The 22,756-nt window shown below is 40.8% G+C and overlaps 2 protein-coding genes across 2 annotated transcripts; one reads left to right on the top strand and one right to left on the bottom strand.

Moving 5' to 3' along the window:
* Positions 1-431: 431 nt before the first annotated feature.
* Positions 432-5,941, bottom strand: GAR1 (GAR1 ribonucleoprotein). The gene is made up of 7 exons (XM_050895953.1): positions 5,817-5,941; positions 5,457-5,629; positions 5,222-5,376; positions 3,685-3,744; positions 3,145-3,277; positions 2,086-2,196; positions 432-1,735 (listed from the first exon to the last, which is right to left on the bottom strand). The coding sequence occupies exons 2-7, from the start codon at positions 5,614-5,616 to the stop codon at positions 1,722-1,724; spliced, it is 633 nt and encodes a 210-aa protein (XP_050751910.1). The 5' UTR covers positions 5,617-5,629; positions 5,817-5,941; the 3' UTR covers positions 432-1,721.
* Positions 5,942-7,581: 1,640 nt separating this feature from the next.
* On the top strand, positions 7,582-22,454 carry CFI (complement factor I). Its single transcript, XM_050896246.1, has 12 exons — positions 7,582-7,692; positions 9,297-9,615; positions 10,916-11,060; positions 12,408-12,586; positions 13,603-13,713; positions 15,296-15,412; positions 16,589-16,627; positions 17,124-17,227; positions 17,859-17,974; positions 18,731-19,005; positions 20,142-20,243; positions 22,237-22,454. The coding sequence occupies exons 1-12, from the start codon at positions 7,633-7,635 to the stop codon at positions 22,452-22,454; spliced, it is 1,785 nt and encodes a 594-aa protein (XP_050752203.1). The 5' UTR covers positions 7,582-7,632.
* The last annotated feature ends 302 nt before the right edge of the window (positions 22,455-22,756 follow it).

Here is a 22,756-nt window from a genome sequence, read left to right as displayed (position 1 = left end):
TAGGATTTTGTCTAGATAAAGGGCAACTCTACAATGCCTCAAGTCAGAGCCCTAAGTCACTTAGGCCTAGCAATACACAGCAACAAAAGTCCAAACATTTTCAGAGGTCTGGATTTAACCGACTTGGTTAAAGTTAAGTCTGTAGCAATAGCAGGAAAATAATCAGCATCCCTCAATATCTGATTGTGCTGCGGTTGAACAATAGACTCAGTTTCTTAGAAAAGCAGATCTAGGAGAAATTCCAATGTTCTGTGGTTGGTTTTTTTAAGCTGAAGAACACTTTTATCTATTATCCTATGCAGCATCTGTTCAGACTTAATTCTTGAACATTTGTTTTGCTACCTTGTTTCAAGTTTTGTTCCAGAGATTATTCAAACTAACAATCATGTTTGTTAAAATGACCAGTAACTGTCCAATCCTGGTGCTGACAAATTACCTGTTTCTTTTTATTAATCAGAAGGCTAATATAACTCATTTGCCTGTTACTGCATTCATTAATTAGAAAGTATAACAGTACAACCAATTCTGATATGTACTTCTTTCCACATTGAACAGGATGTTCAAAATACTTTCATGTAGATTACTCTACAGATCCCTCTTCAAAAGGGCTTGGTATGAGAGTCTGTGAACAGACTCCTGTCTCCAGATGAAATCCAGGGAGATTCTACTTTTCTATTCTATTCCCAAAGTTAAAGAGTAGAGAGGCACCCTGTTCTCCTCTGTCCTTAAGAAGAGACATTTACTAGCTTTTCAACAATCCTCATAATGCATCCAATTAAAGAGACCAAAGACTCGTGCAGATTTTTTCATGCCTTTTTTAAGCAATACTTAACTGAAAGCACTGTGTGCAGAGGAGCCCTGTGATGGGCTATCTAATCTTAGCCCAACGCAAGCTCAGAGCACCAGAGGCGTGGTGCCAGGACATCAAAACCTCAAGAGAAACAGGCTAAGGGGGAGGTGGGGGCAGTTAAAAACACTTAGCAATTTTAGTATCAGTGTAATTAGATACAATTAGGTGACTTAAGAATAGTATTAACCTTGTCTTATTCATTAGATAGCAGCTTCTAAGAAGAACATGTCTTAATGCCTTTGGCTTTCACTGAGATTGATACAGAAAAATCCACAAAATACCCTTTGCTATCTTCCTTTCCTTTTATACATTATTATGTATAAAAAAATTCTATCAACACAAAATTTTGAAGTTTAGTTTGTATAAAAAGGTTCACAAAGGTTGTTTAAACAGCATGTCCACTTTAGAGCAATCCACTTTAGAGCAACCCACAAGATTCAATATAAAAAAAGGACGAAAACTAGGGATCAGTCACACATAGGTAACAGGTTCATACTGACGAATGTGCATGTAGCGAACCGTAGGGTTTTTTGAAAAAACAGTTCAATTGATTGTTTACTCCAAACTCCAACATGAAGTCAAGCATTGACTACGTCACTTGTCAGAAACAAACAGTTTAAGAATAACATTGAATCCTGCCTTAGTTAAAACAGTTCAAGTATATTCTGAGCAGTCTTCAGTTCTTCGCTTGGGGCTATGCTCTCCTCATGTGTTGATCAACAGTCATTAAGTGTAAAAATAATTGTCATTTTACAGCTTCAAGTTCTTTATAAAAAGAACTTTTTCAGGGTCCTTTACAAAAATTTTTCCTTGTTCTTCACTTCTGCAGGTGATATGGTAAGACAGTGGGGAGATACTCGTGGCTCCATTTTTAATATCCTCTTCCTATTTTAAGAGGGAAGAAAAATACACCAAACAATTCACATCTTAGATGCATTTAAAGCAAATAAATTATATGCATAACAATAAATGAGTTGACAGAATAAAATAATTTATCATCGTTATCTGTTCTCACAGTCCTTTCTGAATGCAAAAAACCAGCATGGTCTTACACAAGCACCAAAAAATGCAGAATACTGTGCTTCAGTTTAAGCTAGCTACTGTGATGCACAGAAACTTTTTGCATAAAACTATAAACAACTATAAGATATTAATATTAAAGTGTTGTATTTTTTAAAAAGCTTTAGAAACCAGGAGCCATTCTTATTACTGAAATGTAAAAACTGCACACTCACCCCGAAAGCCTCCTCCACCACCTCTTCCTCCTCTGAATCCTCCTCCTCCTCCACCTCTTCCTCCTCTGAATCCTCCTCCTCCTCCTCCACCTCTTCCTCCTCTGAATCCTCCTAAACATAGGAAAGAAATTACACTCTGAAGAGCATATAAAGTCTTTGTTATGCGTAACAACTTATTTCATTGACAGCTTCTGAAAGAAAAAGAACAACAAACCAGAAACTGTCAATTGCTGGACAGCTACTAGGTCAATTACTAGTAGCTTGTCTCTTCTAGGGACCATCTGCAGCATTTGAGGTATTGTTTAATATCTGGTATACAATGTTCAAAATACTAAAGACACTAACAAAACTCCACGATACACTTCTTTCATGAGAGCAAAAAAATAATTACAACTATTAATTAATTAATTAATCACAACTCAACAGAACATTAAAACAAACAAAACAAAAAACTTTGAAACACTTGTGCCTCGCTGCAAAGCGGCAGGGTAGGGAGAAGAGGAAAGAAACTGGGATGTAAGAAAAAATTAACTTCAACTTTAATTGAGTAGTACATCACAGATGATGTTCAAAAAGCAAAGAAGGATGAGTTCTACCAGGTCATTCACCCCTCTCTCAAACACTGCATTTCAAGTATTTTCTCCAAACTAGACTCTTAGAACATACTAAAAATACAGCTTTCACTGCCAGTTTTGAGTGTGTATTATCTACAACCTTTTACCACAAGCTTGCTTAGTAGTCACGCTTTCTGTCTTTGTTATAAATCAGCACACTCTCCTCCCTATGCTTTGAAGCTGTTATTTAGCTAGCTACAGAAGCCTAGGTCTTGCCATTGGAAAGATATCACTGTCTCTTCCATTGAGTCATCAAACAGAAATATGCATAACATTTTTCTTTGCAATACAACTGTTGATATTCAAGTACTCAACTGCAGCTTTACAAAAAAAAAAAAATCCCAAACAGCCAACCAAAAAAAACCCCCAAACCAAAAAAAACCAAACAACCCACCCCACACCAAAAAACCCCAACATTCTGCAGCTTCCATTCTTGGGATCTTACCTCTACCGCCTCGTCCTCCTCCACGTCCACCACCACGTCCTCCTCTACCACCTCCTCTGGGAGCACCTTTTTCTCCAGGTGGCCTTGGCAAAAATCTCTGAAGGGGTAGCAGCTTTGCTGGATCAATGTAAAACTGTAGGAAGAGAGTTCCATTAGGCTTTGAAAATACCAAGGCTAAAGAGCACATTAATATCTCCCTTTACAAATATCCACAATTTGGTCTTAACCCTTTATGTCAAATTGTCCTCTGCAAATAGCCAAATAAAGAAAGCATGCAAGAAATAAATCACGGTTATAAAGTTATTAAAATATAGATGATGTTTGCATGAGTTTCATTTGTTACATCTTTTTTTGCGGGGCAGGGAGAAGGAAGAATGTGGCAGATAGAAAAGTGGAAAGGAAGAGGAAATGAACACTTATGTTTACAAAGGACAACTAGCTTGTAAACTGATTAAAACCTTAATAAAGCAATTATTATCTGATGACAGAGTAGATTAACTGATGACATACAGCAAAATTCTGTTATAGAGATTGGCTAACCTTTTGCAATTTTTTAAATGAAGAGGCTTTCATGTTCTCAGACAGTTTCACTGAAAAATACTGTTAGTTTCTTTAAGGAACATAGCAGGAATAAAACATTAGAAATTGCGATTTTGACTATTATATGAAAAGCACATTCAGACATTTTCTAAATTAGTATTTTATAAATGAAGCTAAACATCATCACCACAAATGAAAAATTACAATTAAGAGATCAGGAGAAACTATTTCCAATTTTTCTCAGGGTTTTTTCATAGTTACAAATATGGTATTTTGTGGTAAAATCATTTTTTCCTTCCATGTATTAAGGCATAAGGAAGAACATACCAGTGGAAAGAGTACATAAAAACATAACTGTAAAGAAACAAATTTGTATGGCAAGTGACGACCCCTTTAGCCCCAGGGTGACCTCAAGGCTTATCTAGAACAATTTACGTGCTGCAGGGGCTCTGCTAGTGCTGCTGCTTCTGGGTGGTACAACTGCCTGGCTGTGGAAAGATAAGAGCCAGCAGGGACTGCTGGACCAACCACGTGCCCAGCCTCATCCTACAGTGAGGTGGCAGACACTCTCCGTAACCCCACATGCAGTCTTGCACGAATCCTTTGGCTCTCCAGTAGGCAAGATCAAAAAGAGCTGCTGGCCAACTCTGCTTAATTAAAACTCATGATTAAATGGGGAAGCAAGGAGCTGCAAAATCCACTAACATCTTTTCTTACTATGTTATTGTAGGAAGAAAATAAGTTTCTGAAATTCAAATAATTCTGATACAAAAAGTAAATCTGCAAGTTAATACATTCAGATCGTGAGAGTGATTTAAACCTGCACATTTTACTTTACATTTAATGTGGGAGAGGAAAATGCATGCAGCTAGCTACCGATGCTCAACCAACCAACACAGGCTAAGTCTTTCTGCCATGTTACAGGATTACTCCCCCCGTTGTCCCACTTTTGTCATGGATTCTGTCAATCTGGCAGTGACAACAGAATGGACCCAGTGCCTCTGTCTCAACGAGCTTGCTTTGCAAGAGGACGTCCTAGCACAAGCCCACTTTTATTGGCAGTTTAAGTAATAACCTGGACAACGAGCAATAGGACATCCTAGCACAAACTCACCTTTGTAATTAAGTAATAAGCTGGAGCATGAGCAACGTCCCCTAATGCACAAAAAAAACCCCCGCTCCCTTGATCCAACTCTGTTACAGGTGAGTAACCTATAGCAGAAAATTTGCTCAGATAGCTAGAAAAAGTAACATCTCAAACCACCATGGATCCAAAAGACATCTGCCAGTACTGGTACTGACTGAACACCTCTGCCTGACATAAGGTACTCTGTCATACTGGAAAAGCTTTAAGATAAGCACTTAATGTGAATGAAGCACCTACTGACACCAACAGTTGCAGCTAGACTTGTGACTGTTCACGTCTAACTGGTAGCCAAGCCTTGAACCATTCTAAAATCCTAGAGAAATTCCATTTAATAATCAATCAGTCTTTAAAAAACAAATATGGTACGTCACACATTTTTCTGAAGGATACAAAATCTCTCAGCTGTCCGAAGATTTCATCCACTTTGCCAATCTGTTCCTTATTATCCAAATACACTGGGGCATTGAAATAAGGCACCTTGTTTTCTTCTGTTTTACATTTACAAACAATGTCATCTTCACATGGATGCATGAACTCTCCCAATACTGAAATAAAGAACAAACAAGCTAAAGATCTGGAGCAGTTGTTCTAAATTAAATAAATATAATCTCTTCATGTAACTTACAAACTACCCTTTCTGGAGGCCCCTGGTCATATCCGCCTCTGTTGAAGCCTCCTCGTCCACCTCCCCGTCCAAAGCCACCTCGCCCACCACGATTAAAGCCACCTCTGTCACCGCCACCTCCTCCACGACTGAAGCCACCTCCTCTTCCACGAAAAGACATTCTCTACTGCCTCCTAAATTGTAGACAGAAATCAGTTAAGATGTAAAAGATATTTCACATTTGATTTGCTATACAAATTAAAGTCTCCCGACAGCCTTGTCTGTTAATTTAATGGTTATCCGTTTCAGTCCTCGCTAAAAACATGTAGGCACACGAAAAATCAAGTTTACACCTAAGACGTCATCCACTGCAACGCCTACCTGTAAAAAGCGACTAGCAGTGACGGCATGTTTTTCACTCCTATGTATGAGGGTTGGACGTGACACTCTCCAGCCCCAGGAGAAGACTGTGCAACTCTCCAGCCCCAGCCCTGCGAAGGAGCGGCACAAAGCGAGAACACACTCGGCGCACATCCACAGCGCCTTTCCCAGGCACCTCACAGGGCCCACGGGGCACCGCCTGCAGTCTGGGCACGGGCATCCCCGCGAAGGGCGCCCACCCCCGCGCCCCCGGGCCCCCGCCCGCAGCCGGCGCGGCCCTCCCTCAGGGCTGCCACCGGCCCGTAGGGCTGCGGGGCAGGAAGAGCGGCGGCGGCCCCGCCCGCAGCCCGCGCCCGGGCGCTGAGGAATGGCCAACGGCCGCTAACGGCTCTGTCCCCCTTCCCGCGTGCCCCCGCACGCGCGTCTCGAGCCCGACCTCCCCGCACATGGCGTACCTCCACGTGCGCGCGGTCCCCTCTGCTGCCGCCGCCGGCCGCTTGCGTCAGCAGCGCGCACCGCCACCGGGAAACCGCCCACGCCGCCGGAAACGAGGCTGCCTGCCGTAAATGAAACGGCACCTCCGACCGGCACCGTCGCAAAAGGAGCCCAAAGCAAGTCATCGTCCCGGGACGCCGCAGCTCCTTGGCGTCCTAAGCGAGCGGCGGCAGCCGCCGCTGTCGCCGGGGCAGACGGCTGGCCCGCCCGGCAACCCGCGCCGCTCGCAAGTACGGGTTCCCCGTGTAAAACAGCGGGCTGCCGGAGGGAGCCGCGGCGCTGAGAGCCGCCTCCCAGCTGGGCGGGCTTCCCCGCCCCCCGGCACGGCGTGCGTCTCAGCTGGCGGCGCGCCCCGCTGCCGCCTCTGCGCCGGTAGCGTGTACCCCGCACCGGTAGCGTGTACCCTGCCGGCCCGGAGGCCCTTGGGCCCCGCACCTGCGGGCGCGCAGGTTGTAGCAGCTGAGGTGACAGCGTCGTTGTAGCTGTCGGCCACCGCTTCGGCTGTTCTCGTCCCACGCTCCGGTCGGCTCCCGATGGACACGCGTCTGCGCCCGTGACCAGAGCCTTGGTTTCGGTCCGAGCGCAGGGGTGCGGTGCTCTGAGCTCCCGCAGCCGGCGTGACTGCGCGCTGACTGGCTCCCCGGCCCGGGGAGGGCGAGTGCCTCTCCCTGCGACCCCCCTGCCCGAGTGCGGGAGAGCAGTTCTGCTGCCGCCCCTCGGACCGCGCCGTGGTGCGGGGTTTGGTTCTGCTGGCTTTCGTTAGCGTGTTCCTGGAAACCGACTCTCAGAAGAGTCCTTCAGGCATTTGTCAAATACTTGAAGCTTCTCTATACGAATCGTGTAACATGAGCTGGTAATCCAGCTGAGTATATAAGGGACGTTACATGGATGTGAGTGTTTCTCTCTCTCCATATATATGAAGACATACATATCTCTTAGATAAAACCTCATTTATCTTTTACAATAATCTGGCAAAGATGAATGCCTACAATCAGGAGAACCAGCGTGATGATTCGATCAGTCTCCTCTGGCAAAAGAAAGGAAATGCCTATCCTTAATAAGTACTTCCTTTTAATCATTTACTTTAAGGGCTTTGCTTTTGTTATCTCATCTTGTACTTAGCGTAAAACCAGTCAAGTTGAGGCGGGATCCTTTTGGAGAGATCAAATTTATCAGTTAATAGTTGAGGCTCCTGTACTTTATTTCTAAACACTTTAAAATATTTTACTAATGGTTAAAAATTAAACACAAATCTAACAACAGACATTCAAAAGAATCCCAGCCAGAGGAATTTGTCTACAAAGACAGATAAAATCTCATCATGCCAGTGGTCCCAGTTTTCTTGGTTTTCTTGTCTCTTTTTTGTTTTTGTGGATCAAAGGTAAGAATTTATTTTATTGTGGTAGCAGTAATTTATTTAAAAAAAAACAGTTAAAAAGCAGTTTATTGTTGTAAAAGCAAAAAGTTAACTTTTTAAAGTTTCCTTTCATAGTATTTGTGTTTCATACATTTGTTTTAGCCCAGCTTGAATGTTTGAAGCTTGCTATTTCTCTTTCATGTATTGATTCTATCTGGAGTTTATGCTAACAGGCTTCTGGAAAAGATTTTAATCGTGATCCTATCCTAAACCCAATTTGCAAGCGTGGTTGACCACAGAAAGGTGCTGCAATTTTCCCTGCCCCCCCCTCCCCCCTTTTTTTTTGAGAAATGAGATTACAGTCTTCTAACGTGGCAACACAGTATATCGTACTGCCTGAAGGCTTGCTGCGGAATCTCTTCTGGCAGAAGTGTGCCAGAAAGCCCATCTGGGCTGAGCGTTCAGCATGCCCCCGAGTCTTTTAGAGAAACCCTTAGATAAAAATCAGCACCTTTTGTTCCTATTCAGGAGAAACGCCTAGTACTGTATGGGAGTTATGCCAAGCCGGATCTGGCTCAGTTTGGATTCTACTGACCTGAGAACAGCAGGAGGAATTTAATAAGATTATACAACCGTTAAAAGGTGGTTTGTTGGATTAAATTCTGCCCCAACAACATCGCCACTGACTGTACTATGGCCAGGATTTCTTCATGAGAACTTTAAACTTCAGCTCTGTTGATTCAGTTGACACAGTCAAAGCTGATAAATCACGTTTGAGGACCAACTTTTCTCTCCCATTTTTATGCAAAGGCCATCCATATATATTTTTCGTGTTTCGACATTCTTCCTACCCATAGATGTTAGTAAGCAAAACCACTCGGCCAGCAACGAAGTCACCAGAGAGCTGCACAAACGCAGGTGCAGAGTCACTCACCTGGAGGCAGTCGGACGGAGGGTCAGAATCTGTACTTGCAGTCCAGTCATGACCAGCAACCACACTGCAAATCCACTGCTGTGCAAGATACAGGAAAAGAGCTCATAAGGAAGGGCACTTAATTTTCAAATTTCTTTAAAATACTTGTTACTTTAGCAGTCACACGGTGAAACAAATAATTTTAGATTTCTTTATTTGCTTCTAAGTAATTCATAAATATTTACAGGTGATATTTAAACTCAAAGCCAACCAAGCCAATAAAAGTCTCAGAAAAAACCAAGTTGCTATTTTTATTTTTCTGGTGTTTAAGTCTCCTTACGTTTTGATTTGCTTACAATCCCACTGCTGTGGTGTGTTATAAACCATTGGCTTAAAAATGTTTATAATCTGCTGTGCACTTCAGCTGATGTTTGAAGAGTAAAGAGTATAAAGTTTGTGGGAGACCAGTAAGAGTGAAGATCACACCAGGTGAATGATCCAAAAAGAAAAAAAAAGTTCAGAAAAACTGAGAAAGATGAGGTGGCCAAAGACAAGGAAATAAACACTATAAATGATATTTAGCACATTGGTGCTCGCAAGATAGGAAAAGGCTTATGAATGAACACTTTGTTGAGATCAGTAAAGGGATCTGCAGAACTCTTGGTGCAGTTCCTAGTCTTACTCCCTTTTTTTTTTTTTATTTTGTGCCTTGCAGAATGCAGCATCTAATGCTGAAGAAAACCAGTTTCAGCAGGTTAAGCCTGCCCAGCCAGCTGAGCAAGACACATACCTCATAAGAGAATGCTTAAGCAAACAACACACACACAAGTCCTGTCAGAAAGTTTTTTGTCACCCATGGGAACGATGCGTGGAGGGAAAATGCCTTTGTAAGCTTCCCTACCAGTGCCCAAAGAATGGCTCTTCAGTTTGTTCTACCAATGGAAAGTACTTCCATACTTACTGTCACCTAAAGAGCTATGAGTGTCAACGTCCCGAAGCAAAGTTTCTGCACAAGGGAAAATGCATGTCTGAAGGTATTAACACCTCTTTTTCCAAAATGTATCAGTCAGTCATTTGTGGCCAAGGAGATGCTTACCATTCACAGCTCAGAAAGTCTGTTCATTTCCTTGCACTAGTAAGAACATGAAACATAAAATGAGAAGTCATTGAAAACGGGCAGTATCTGTTGATTTTCATAAAAATAAAGTGATTGACAGGCCCAGGTCACCCTGCTGCTACTAGGTTGCTCAAATCATCACGTAGAAAGGGAAGAAATAGACATAGGAAAGAGCTCAAAGGTTTCCAAGCAGGGTGTTGACTATGGTGGGAGGCACAGCGGGAGAGGGCCTGCTGAGAACATTAGCAGAGAGGGTATCTTTTGGAGAGGGACAGAGCTCACAGGAGCGAGAGCCCAAGGAATGGAGTCAAGCTGCTGAGGTGTGTGTGGGAGTGCATGGAGAGAAGGTAAGCCATGTTCACCTCAATCATCTTCACGCTGTGGATTTCATCAAAACAGAAAGCTATTGCCCTGCAAACCAGTGACGGTTTGTGCACTGACAAGCAGCTGTGTGTTCTCACCTGCTTTTTAGGCTGCGCCAAGCTGCTTTGTCAGCTCAACCTCCGCCTGAGTGCCGGGAGAAATGCCTCCTGCCAACTAGGCGGGTGGCCTCTTTTAGCAGTAGCAGCTGCTGTTCCTACCTGTGCTCCAGGCCCACCTCCACCGAACGCAGCAGGAGCAGCAAGCAGGGCCCAGGGCTCTCCTGCCCAGTCTCTGTCCCAGTACCAGAAGCAGCAGCTCAGCCCATCGCCCTCAGGGTGGCAAAGTTCAGTTCTGCCTATTCCACTATTCAGAGAGCCTCCGTGTATTCCTGGTGCGCTCTCTATACGGCTTCACTAAGTGGAGCTGAGGGCTTTAACTCCACTGTAAACAGCGGAAGTTTTGCTACACAGGTAGTAGAAGCAGGATCTGGCCATCTCACTTGAAGTGTAACTGGTTGGTTATCAAAAGTCCTCTAATGAAAGTCATTAAACTAAGATGCAACCTTTCCTCGGTAGACCTCCAAGTACTCTTACGTGGTAGGAGCTACCCTCATTTGTCCTGAAACTGGTATATTTTGAAAAAGTGGCAGGCTCAAAGCCACAAAGACAATCCTCAGAAAAATCAGGAATAATACCTGAAGCTTCTGATTCCCAATCTACTGTTCTTTCCATATGAACTTTGGCTGTCAATACAAAATTAGTCCTGATTTGTTTCTGTGCTGTCTTTCCACTAGATACATCTATATAATATGATTTTATTTGGGGAAATTTTTTTGTTTCTCTTTTTTTTTTAAGTAACATTTTCAATCTCTGTGGGCCATGGAGATTCAAGTTTGCTTCGAGTAAAACCTGTGAATCAACAGAACGACATTTTTGTATGTGATCGTGAGTGGACTATGAATGAAGCAAACGTGGCTTGCAAGCACCTTGGCTTTGAATCGTAAGTTTGGGGGATTTATCTCTGGATAACTGCAAGAGATCTGAAAAAGTAGTGATGCTTACGTAAGTGTCAGTCTCAGTCAGCCAACAGTTAAGACAGAAAACTCATGAACAATGTATTGGCTACGATATTCTGATAAAGCTTCTTAACTCTGACACCTGAGAGTGAAAGCCAAAACATAGATCTCTGTGTTCTATTACAGATTACAACTATACAAACCATAATTGTTTTACTTTTAAAATAAAGCTGAAGACCAATGCAGAGTTTTTCTCTCAGGTCTGTGTAAGGGGAAGTGCATAGATGGACCATCCCCAAGTAGCTCTGAGCAATAACCTGCATGCAGAGAAAAGTTTCTTACGATAGCCGACAACAGGGTACAGCTCTGTTTTGCCACTCGCACCAGCCAGACTAACAAGAACCAGAACATGTTTTTTTTCTTCACCCCCTGCCTCCGCTGCCATTGCTTGCTTTCGCCCCAGGGATGGCTGAAGCCACACAGAGCTTGTTCTTTTTCCTGCAACCCCACTGATGACCTGAGTTGGACATTCAGCTCCTCATAAAGAGTCAACTCTATATCCTGTACATAATAATTTTATACATATACAACTAATTTAACTTAGTCAGGTACAGCTGCCTCCCCAACGCTACCTGAAGACTAAAAATGCTATTGCAGTGCCCTAGATTGTCCCCTCTGGGTGAGAAGCAAGTATTTCCTAGTCCTGATCAGTATCTCTTTAGATAGCAGAGAAGAGTTTGTCCTGGGACAGAGCATTCAGCCCTGGAGTCCCATTGTAAGCCTCTCTAGTTACTTATTTACTCGATCCATATTTCTTTAAGGTAGGGGACACATCCACTGTTAGGAGGATACCGCTCAGGTAAAACCAAGGGAGATAAAATTTATTAATCCCAGCCTTGCAGTGGCCTGAGCCTCCTCAATATGCATTGGTTTTGATGACATCAAGGATACCTGACCCCATGCAGGATGGTTTCCAAATTATGGCTCACCTGCGACCACACGGAGATGGAGATCCGAGCTTACAAGTTTTGCTATGTAAGGAGACTTTTCTATCCATCATGATACACAGTGACTGTCATAGAGCTACATATGGATTTACGAACAGTTTTATGCAGCAACGTGCAAAAATTAGCACTTTGTTTTACTTTTTCTTCGAAAGTAAACATCTCTTACTTATCCCTAGACGATTCTATGGGAAGTCTGCTCTTTTTCTTAGCCATGACCGAAACGCTTTAGCACTCAGGAAAATCATATAAATTCTAAACAATAAAAGCAGTGGACAATCCATTGTGAAATGATATAATTTGTTATTATTATTTGTATCTTCACAGAGGTGCTGAATATTACCAAGCCAGTTCCAGCATCACAAAATCTGCCTCAAATTCATTGCATTGTCTGCAAATAACTTGCAGGGGCCTAGAGACAAGTCTTGCTGAATGTCACATAGAGATGAAATCAAGAGATAGTAATGAGGGATTTGTTAGCCTCCAGTGCCATGAAAATCTCAGAGGTTAGTAGGTTTTTTAGTTTTATATCTATTTGGGGTTCTTACATTTTAAGTTTATTTTAAATAATTAGGACCTAGTTTGCTGAACTCTCAGCCACAGCAAACCTCCACTGAAACCTTTTGGTTTTTTTAAATAATCCTTTTGCAGACTTTAAGACAATTGAGGCAGTCTTGAGTCAAGACAGTCTTGAGTTTATGAGTTTGGAAAATCACTGTTGCTTCTCAAGTATTTTTACAGATATTTCCCAAAAGTAAATATGTTTCACCCATGGTTCTGTTTGTTCGCCCATCCCTTCCAAGGGTACCAAGCTGTATTGTATCCCACAAGTCTTGTCTCTCCCGGGTTAACTGGTGAGGAGACAGGTGACAACCTCCTACTCACTGCTTTGTCAATGAGGGAGATCAATTAGGACACTCAGTAGCACTGTAGCCAGACAAGCATGACTATAGCGGAACTGCTTGTGTCTTCTGGGGAGTTTTGGGACTCCTCAGTTTCTCACTGATGTAAGGGGAATCAAGTCCTTGTTTTGACTTCTAACAGCTTTCTATTCTCTGTAGTGGGCTTTCTTTGGCACTGATAAGCAGCAGCCTGAGATGCTGCTGGTTAGGAGAGCTATGAATCGTCTCAGGTTTTTCTTATGCCACAAAAGTAGGAATTCACAGACTTTTGATGACCTCCTTCTAGAGGGGGAACATCCATCATCTTAATCACTTGAATCATTTACAGTGGGTTTGAACTGATCATTTCTGGTTTAGTCCTTGTCTAGAAGAAATGAAGTTCCTTTTTGCCAGGCTACTGCAAGTTGGAGGACGAAAATAAGTGGTCACATTGAAAGCCTGATGAGAAGGCGATGAAAACAATAAAAAAGATTCCTATTTACATTACTGGGCTCCAGAATGCCTACTGTCAATAGGCCAAACTGCTGATAGAATAAAATGCGCAAGCAGAGTATTTCTGTGGGCAGCTGTGAACCTACAGACATTTCCACACTAACTTCATTTTCATCATGCTTGCACAGCTTGTTCAGATGATGAGTTTCATTGTGTCAACAAGAAATGCATTCCTCTGAGTAAAACCTGTGATGGAATCAATGACTGTGGAGACCTAAGTGATGAACTGTGCTGTAGAGGTAATAATTTCCTTTCTTTCTCAGCTGTTTCAAAATCATTTCAGCAGAAAACCACCCCCAAAGAATTTTTACAGTGATGTAACAGCCAAAGTCTCTTTTTCAATAAGTCACTAGATTAAAGCAATCAAACCATAGTTTATGTATATGCAAGTGCAAAAAACCTAGGCATATTACAATTTTTTGAAGCAGGCAAGTGATCTCTGAGAATCTGGATTTCCTCAGAGGATGAGGAAATACAGTAGGATTATTTAGGAGGCTGTTAAACATTGATACAAAAAAATGAGCCATGTTAGAATGAAAATGTATTTTTAGTTGGCAAAAATCAATAGTTATTAAACAAAGACACTGTTTTTCCAATGATCTATCTTTAAATCAAAGTAAGATCTCTCTTTATTACCAATGCAAGATTATCCATAGAATATCTGTGAACAGTTCCTGTCACATTGCTTGTTCATGAGCAGTCATTCTTTCAGCATCTGCAATTGCAGCTGTAACAATCTTGATTAGAAACAAGGAATGCATCTAGCATGACCTGAATGCAGGAGAATACTTTCTGAAGTTGGGTTTCAGGTGCCAAACGGTAATGTGGGTTACAAATCCCATCACTATCCCTAAATAACCTTAATTTTGTAGTTCTACAATTGTCAGTAAATTTAATCTGATAATCGTGGAAACACAGTCACAGGCATTTTAGAAAAAAATAATAAATACCTGTGGCTTCATATATTTAGAGGACATTTATTGAGATTCCACTTGACCAAAATAGTGCTGTTTCAGCTGTATGGGCTGAAAACAATGCTTCCTGGAATCAAAAGAAGCATTTCAACTGAGTTCAGTGGTCTTTGGATCATAGTGGGATATCTGGATACTTCTAGAGAACTATCTTATTTTCTATTAAAGACATATATCCTTAAATAGTAGATTGACATAAGATTATAAAGTAGCTCAAAAACCCCTGCCATCAATTCAAGCACTGCTTTGCTTTTGATAACATACAAAGTGGTCACAAGAATTAAAAGGAAGGGGGTTCTCAGGTTTATAATAACACTTCATATAATCAAGAATTTTAGAAGTAGTAAGTTATTAAATCCAGTATCTTCAAAATAGGACTCTTGATTCCTAACCCTGCATTTAGGCATTTAGCTCATTCAACCAAAAGCCAGCTTGAACTCTGATTTTGGGGGGGGGGGAGGAATTTGACCCAAGCATCATAAATTCCTCATTTGAGATGATTAGTAATGCTGGCAAAACTGGAGGTCCTTTGCTTGAGGTTGAGTGTGGGCATGTGTTGTGGATGAAACTGGTAAGGAGTGATACCAAGTCTAGAAGTACAGTACTGAACTGTTACCAGAGATCCACATTTTTTAATTCTTAAAACTTCAAGATTGTAAAATGAGGAGAGCCAAGTATTCATTTCATTTTACACTTACAGAGCCTGCTTTTGTGATCTATTTATGAACAGCCAAGTCCCCCAGAACATGGATATTATATTGTGTTTATATTTTAAAAAGCTCTCTAACTATGCGAGGTTGCTGAATCATATGATCCTGTGATTTACATTTGTAATTCTCCTGTGTTACAGAGTGCAGAGACAACAGTTTCCACTGTCGGTCAAATATCTGTATTCCCAATAAGAATGTCTGTAACAAAGAAATTGACTGCCTCACAGGAGAGGATGAAGCTCGAGTTCTCTGTGCAGGTTTCCTTCTGAAAGATGTTTTTGTTTCTTTCCTTTCATTCTTCTCAATTATAACTAGAGACTACACAATGCATATTATTAAATTATTTAACAGATTAGCAAAACCCAAATGCATGCAAGAATTAGTCTTCCCAATGTTACGTTATGCATAGTAGGAAGAAAAGGTTACATAATTTTCCTCCCTTTCATTCTAAAAAAGAATAGCAAGAAAACTAAAGGAAGGAAGAAACATTATGTTTTAGGAGGCTTAAGGCAGATTATGTCTTTTGCTTACGTGGCCATCTATCAAACTGGTATCCCCTATTTGTGAAGCACGTGTAGACAGGGCGGGCAGGAATATTTTCCTCACAGATGAGGAATTCAACTAGTTTGTCAATATAATAATTCTTCTGTGCTGTTCCCCTCACTGTTGAAAAGATTTTGTTTTGTTTTGAAATTAGAATGTTTTTCTTTGCTCTGATAAGAGACAAAGTCTACAGCCAAAAAGTAAACACTATTGGTAAATGGTAATTGGTAAAGGTAAACTGAACTCCAAATGTAAACATTACTGTCAGTAACATGAGAACAGACCCAACCCTCACCCTCCATTTAGGAACTGAATTCAATGGGCATTTTGTTTGAATAAAAGCTGACAAACCAGATTCAGGAAGCATTTAATTTACCTCTCATGTTGAATACCCTCCCTTACCCTGTTAAAGGAGGCACACAGTACACAACACCATCATCTAAATTGGGAAAAAAAAAAAAAAAAAAAAATCCCATTACCTAATGCTCCTTTGGGCTTTAGAAAGCTCCAAAAGGTTGATGGGGCAGGAGGAGGAATTTCTGTTGTTTCCTTGTTTCCTGGTGGAGGAGAATGCAATGTCACTTTAGAGATCAAAAAACAAAAAAAGGCCATTTCTCAGGGTTTCTCTGCAGAAGGGCTCCCTAGGCATGGAAAGCCGAGTAGATGTCATGTAGTTACAAATGAGTATCTGCTGGATGTAGGTCATTTGTAGGCTGAGGCAGCGAAAGAGTGTCTAGTAGGAAAGGAAACAGCAGGCACCAGGCTGAGAGAGCGTTACCCTTATGCATTTAAAATGTGTACCATGATTTTGGCACACAAACATATATTCAAGTAATAGAACAAATTTAAATGGTTGCCAATATTTTTAGTATTTTGTTATTCTACTACAGGAAGAGACAAAGGTGCTGAAAATCACAGTATGGATCAAGGTAAGTCTAACTAGCCCTCCAAAAACAGCAGCATACCCACTTATTAGTGGCTTTCTAACTACCAGCCAGCTGGCCAGATCCAGAACACTCAGATATTTGGACTTTGTGATTTAGTAATGTACACTCTGGGGCTTACTATTTGTCTCACTTTCCACTAATTCCAAGAATGCCGTAATAACTCGTCCTGGCTGAGGACCCACATCTGCATGTTTTGGCACTGGTGGAGGTAAACTCTCAGCAAATCTAGGGGAACTGCTTTAAGATTATTTGCCTGAATGCATGCAGCAGTGGAAAACGAACAGAAGTAATGTGAGGCTAAGACACAAGCAATTTTCAAAGCAAAAACAGATGCCAAAATTTTTGGTCTTTGCTTTCCTGCTACTTCAGCTACTGGCATATTCACAGCACTCAAATTTTCAAGATAAAGATAAACCTGTCTCCCAATAGAGAGAATGGATACCTGAATTCTGAGACGCATTTTTCCTTTTTGTTAAAGAAAGAAAAATGATAAAGACACTTCTTCCCCAAGTACACTGTGGTCTTACAAATCACACATTAACTCGACGGAAAAGAATCGTCGGTGGAGAGACGGCAAGAAAGGTAAAAAAAAACGTTACCAGATATGACTTCATTCAGCATCAATTTAAATGGGCGTTATTGTCCTTCTGTTAAAATGTACGGAAATAACAAAATCAGCTACAACACTAATTTCATGTTTTGCAGTAGTAGTGGCATTGCACTGAATGGAAGTAAAGAGAAGCACGATTTATAAAGTAAAATATGGAGTTGCAAAATTAAGCATTACAGTACAAGTACACATTGAAAATGATTCAGCAAAATACTTAGTACTATAGCTAGAAATAACAATTCTGACAAAATGAAATTTAAATTTGTGCCTTTGAAACAGAATACAGTCAAAAATGCTATACTCAATCATACCAGGTCAGATTCTACATCTGTTTCTCTGGCTACAAGGGGTTTCATGACAAAAAGCTGGAGGGAAAGAGGAACCGCACAAAGTCAGAAGATGGAACAAAATTACTGCATTTTAGAATATATATCCTTTACAGCAGATGGAGCCCAATTCACAATTTCTGCATAGCAGATTTTTTATTTACAATCAGATATAGTCAAGGAGATGAGGTGATACCAAGAAGTGCGTTTCCCTTTATGCACTAAAAATAGTACAAATTATGATTTCACATTATTTGGGTGTTTGTTGTTTGAATAGGGTGAATTCCCTTGGCAAGTGGCAATTAAAGAAACTGGCAATGAAGGTGCAACAGTGTACTGTGGAGGGGTTTACATTGGTGGCTGTTGGATTCTGACTGCTGCACACTGTGTCAGGTAAAAACAACAAACTGGGAAATTATTTTCTTCTTGAAAGGCAGCAAGATTGATTTGGATATTATTGCCTTTCTTAGCTACCTGTTTGCTAATTCCTATTTGCCTACTGAATAAAACAATTTAAAACACTGACTCACCCACATTAACAATGGGGAAGATTCAGAGCAAGTAGAGTATTTTGGCAGTGAATAGAAAGATGAAAAAGTAATGATGAGTTTGAAGAGACACGGCATTCTTCAGTCAGATCCAGGCAGGCAGGTAAGGTTCACTGTAACCACTTTGCCTGAAAGGGAGATAGAAGGGATCTCCTCTCTTCCCCATCTCTAGCTTGGGGAAGTCCAGGATCTGTTCCGTGAGAATGTCCCGGGGTCATGTATTCCACAGAACATGCAAGAGCAGACAGGGAAGATTTGCCAGTCTCAGCATCCCATCCACATCTGCTCACTCACTTGAAATCAGAGAGGCATAAACGCCTGCTTTCTCTTTGTCACAGCACTAAACACAGAGGCTGGCCTTTAATATTTTTTTCTGTATTAGTTGCAGTACTCAGCAGTAAGTGTCATCTGCCTTGCATTTGCCACACTTCAGAAAAACCTGGACATCAAGTCCAGAAAGAAACTATAAATACTATATGTATATAATATTAATTTTTATTCTAGAGGAACTTTGATAAAATGCAAAAGTTTACAACTAGTTGAAACGTACAGTGCTTGTGTTAAGTACCAAAACATGTTTTATTTCACTGTTTTTTTCCAGGGCAAATCGAGTTCATCTGTACCGTGTCTGGATTGGACTGTTGGATACAATACTGTACGACAAAGAGACAGATACTTTCGGTCTAAAACAACTGATAATCCATGAAAATTATAATGTGTCAACTTACGAAAATGACATTGCTCTGCTGGAGCTGAGAGGTTTTGGGAAAGGAGAATGCTCCCTGCAGTACAGCACACCTGCCTGTATCCCTTGGTCAGAGTATATGTTCAAGGCTGGTGACAGATGCAAGGTTTCTGGATGGGGACTAGAGAAAGGTATTTGCTTTAGTGCTTACTACAAGAATGTATTACTTGTATCACTCATTTTCTATTTGTGGTGAGCTTTCATTTTGAAAAGGCTGAAGAGTAGTTGTGCACAAAGCACTCGGAAGAGGCTGAGTACAGAAAACGTAGGCTGTGGCTCGGCATTCGGCTATCACTGTTGGTTCTCTTTTCTGTACTGCTTCCTCTGCTGTTTCAGCCGCTTAGTAAATTGATCTGGAAGACACCCCTGGTTGAAAACTACCCTGACAATAAGAAGTGTTCCCTTTGCCAATCTAAGATTTATATTAGCTGTGGAGACCTGGTAACGATATTTAACAAGTGGCGGTTAGTAGCTCACAGTGGCCCACTGTCGCAGCCCATCCTCTGTCCCCTACCCAAGAGGATGTGAGCTGCAGCCAACAGTTATGAAACTCGGCACATCTTGTCTCAGCTGTGTTTGAGTTTAGCCCAGAGAAGGTTGCGCAGAGACAGATAAGCCAAATGTAATCACACTTTCAAAGATCTGGGAAGCATTTGTTTTGTATCACAGTGATTACAGCCTGGCATTGGAGCTACTGCATACTGGTTGTGAGCCTTCTCCTGTCCATACTCAGCAGCAGTCCATAAAGCAAACGCTAAGTTGGGAATTACTAGCAAATGGACAGAGAACAAAACAGAGAATCTCCTTAACCTTATGAATACATAGTTCACCTGTATCTTCAATATCTGGTCCACTCATCCCAAAAAGACAAGAGTAGAATTGGAAAAAAGGTAACAAGGATGATCAGAGCCACATCTCCATTTCATAGAAAACAATATACCAGTTTCCCCATGTCTGAAAACCTTGATATGGAAAACACAGAAAAAAAATGAGGAAGACAAAGAAAGGGAAAGGATGAAAATGTCACAAAATGAAAGCACTGTATTTAACAGTGCAATTAAACCACTCTGCTTTTATTTTGAAATATATAGCCAATGTACTGGAATTCATATGGGGTCTTAGTGGCAGCTTAAGGTATCTGGTTTATAATATTGAAGATCATATTCTGTAGATAAGCAAATATATAACTTTCAATTTATGATATTAAAAGTGTCTAATATGTACTTACCATTTTTAATTCAGAAAAGTTTATTCTTTTCTTTTCTAGGTTATACCAAACAACATATCCTCAAGTGGGGCAATGTTAATTTATTTCAGAATTGTTCTAAATTGTATCCAGGACGATTTTTTAAACAAATGGAATGTGCAGGCAAGCATCAATTTTCTTACTATAATTTCTCTACCATCAAACCCACTGTTTATAAAGTCAGACATACTGGCTGGGAATCTTTTAGACTTGGGAAAGACAATAAACCGATTGCCACAGTATCAATATTAGCAAAATGCTAGCCATTGGAGCCTAGATGCATCCACAATTATATATCTATTTATAAACAGAGTTAAGATGACAGTATGCCAAGTGTCCATGATTATGTGGGCAAATTTCGGCATGCAATTTGAGTTATGTTTTCTAAATACACAAGTACTTTACAGCCCACTGAACTTCCTACCTTTACTATATTTGATCCTGATTCAGCAACATATTTAAGCAAATGCCTGTCTTAGAGCACATTAGTAGTCCCGTTGACTAGAATGTGACTATTCATCTGCTTAGGCATTTGCTACTACCATGCTGCACCCCAGGAAAAATATGATTAACTTTTCAAACTAAGGTTAGTCTGGCCAGGAAACTGGTTGTAACTCCTAGTACTAAAATAAGGATTCTGAATACACATTTTTTGCTTCTCAAGTAACAAAAGGTATTGCCAAATACGTGACTAAAAGAGCAATGAGTATTCAACTTACAGAGCAGATAGTTTCAACTGTTCTTTAAATCAAAAAGTAAAGGCAATATTTAAACAAACTACTTAATGAGAAAAGTAAAAACCAGACATAAAAGCCAAATCATTTGTGATAAATTCAGCATGACATCTATAAGATACTGGGTTTGTCTACTGTGCAAGTTCTGTAACTTATCTCCTTGGTCTTCAATGTATTTCAAGTGATCATACTTTACCAGGAAGGAACAAAGACAGTATCACATGGGACAACATCAGAAAAGGGGTATCTGGGGTTAGGTTCCCCTCCCTGATGCAAATACAAACTTTGGAATTAAGGGCTAGTATCCACAGGAGTTAGTTATACAAGCAAATATTAATTAAACTGAGTAAAGGCAATAGAATCTTGTTTTATAGGATTAGTAATTCCAACTCTGAAAAGTTCACAGAACTCTTTCTCAGTAATGTAGAGATTAAAGAAAGAGGTTACATTTTTTAAAACTTGGAGACTCATGCTTAGTATGGGTTCCTTCATACTAGGTCAATCGACCAAGCAGAAATGTATAGTAAGGGTGTCAGAAATTAATAAACTTTTACTGAGTATACAGGACAAAGCATAAATCATATTCTAGCTCTGTAGCAGTGTGTCGGTTTATATCACATCCTTCACTTAATTCATTTTTTCACGAGCCCTATACTTGCTGAATTGCAAACAAGTAGTTCCGTGAGCACTGAAACTTATAAAGAGCATTGGATCCTACACACTTGTGCCTCAGGGCCGCTATCTAGTGTTGCAAAAGGTCCACACTGTGACCGAAACCTTGCAGTGAGGGCACTTACAGACAGTTGCTCTCCTTCCCATCCTAGCATTCACGTGCTCTCCTTCTTGTACCTGCCCACCTATTTTCATAAAGCTGGTAGAGCAAATAATTTTGAGGCCTCTGCCTCTCTGTACAGCTCTGTATAGATGAAACTGGCCAACGAATTATCAGGTAGAGAGGACACCAAAGGCAGACACGTTGGCATACACATATTACAACAGCTTCATTTCCAAAGGAATCAGCCTACAAATCTTTTTACCTTTTTCCTCTTGCTTTTGTTCACTTTTTACGAGCTACTTCTAATGATATAATAGGCAATATGGCTGAATTCTTCTCTGTTGCACAGGGTAAAACGAGACTCACATCACTGACATCAAAGCAAATAAGGAGAATTTGGGCCAGCCACAAATGTAAAGAGAGACCCTGCACTTAAAAAGAAATGAGAAGTAATAGACTGAAGAGGTTAGGAACCTCCTTTACTGGTGACCGTTAGGCAAACATCTGTCAGGAAGCGACATGGACCTGAAAAACCTCCTGAGCTCTGTTTTGTGTGCTAGCTTGTATATGAACTTATTCTTCCTCTTTATTTCCTCTTTTGCTTCAGGTACTTATGATGGCTCCATAGACAGTTGCAAAGGTGATTCAGGAGGACCCTTGGTCTGTTTTGATGCAGAAAATGTGGCGTATGTCTGGGGTATTGTGAGTTGGGGTGAGAACTGCGGGGACGCTGGTCACCCTGGCGTGTATACAAAAGTCGCCAGCTATTATGATTGGATTAGCCATCATGTGACAAGGAGTCTCATTTCACGGTATAACATCTGAAGCTCGGAAAATTAAATACTTCCTTCTTATCAGCCATGCAAAAATGAACACTAGTCCTTTTTTTACAATCAGCAGCCATGTAACTTAGCAACGATTAGTACAAATCTTTAAAGAATGTATTTTGAAAATTCTTAACACTCTATGAATACCACAGTTTTCCAGAAGCCTGTAGGAAGAGAATTTTACAGTCACATGAGTCCGCAGCAAAAGTCTCTAATAAAAGCAGGGAAATTAAAATATCTTTTTCTTGTTGTTACTTTGGGTTTTTTCCACATTTCACATCGCATTTCAATTGCGGTTGT

This window comes from Gymnogyps californianus, chromosome 4, assembly GCF_018139145.2.
Source record: "Gymnogyps californianus isolate 813 chromosome 4, ASM1813914v2, whole genome shotgun sequence".
In the NCBI taxonomy this organism is placed as follows: Eukaryota; Metazoa; Chordata; class Aves; order Accipitriformes; family Cathartidae; genus Gymnogyps; species Gymnogyps californianus.
This window is presented reverse-complemented; position numbering and strand designations above follow the sequence as displayed.

What these genes read in the sequence shown, in the direction of transcription:
- CFI (XM_050896246.1), top strand. Translation starts at nt 7,633, where the DNA reads ATGCCAGTGGTCCCAGTTTTCTTGGTTTTCTTGTCTCTTTTTTGTTTT. An exon ending in GTGGAGAGACGGCAAGAAAG is followed by an intron (nt 17,228 to 17,858) that starts GTAAAAAAAAAC and finishes TTGTTTGAATAG; the next exon opens with GGTGAATTCCCTTGGCAAGT. An exon ending in ACTGCTGCACACTGTGTCAG is followed by an intron (nt 17,975 to 18,730) that starts GTAAAAACAACA and finishes GTTTTTTTCCAG; the next exon opens with GGCAAATCGAGTTCATCTGT.
- GAR1 (XM_050895953.1), bottom strand. Translation starts at nt 5,616, where the DNA reads ATGTCTTTTCGTGGAAGAGGAGGTGGCTTCAGTCGTGGAGGAGGTGGC. An exon ending in GCCTCCAGAAAGGGTAGTTT is followed by an intron (nt 5,377 to 5,456) that starts GTAAGTTACATG and finishes TCTTTATTTCAG; the next exon opens with TATTGGGAGAGTTCATGCAT. An exon ending in CATTTAAAAAATTGCAAAAG is followed by an intron (nt 3,278 to 3,684) that starts GTTAGCCAATCT and finishes CTCTTCCTACAG; the next exon opens with TTTTACATTGATCCAGCAAA.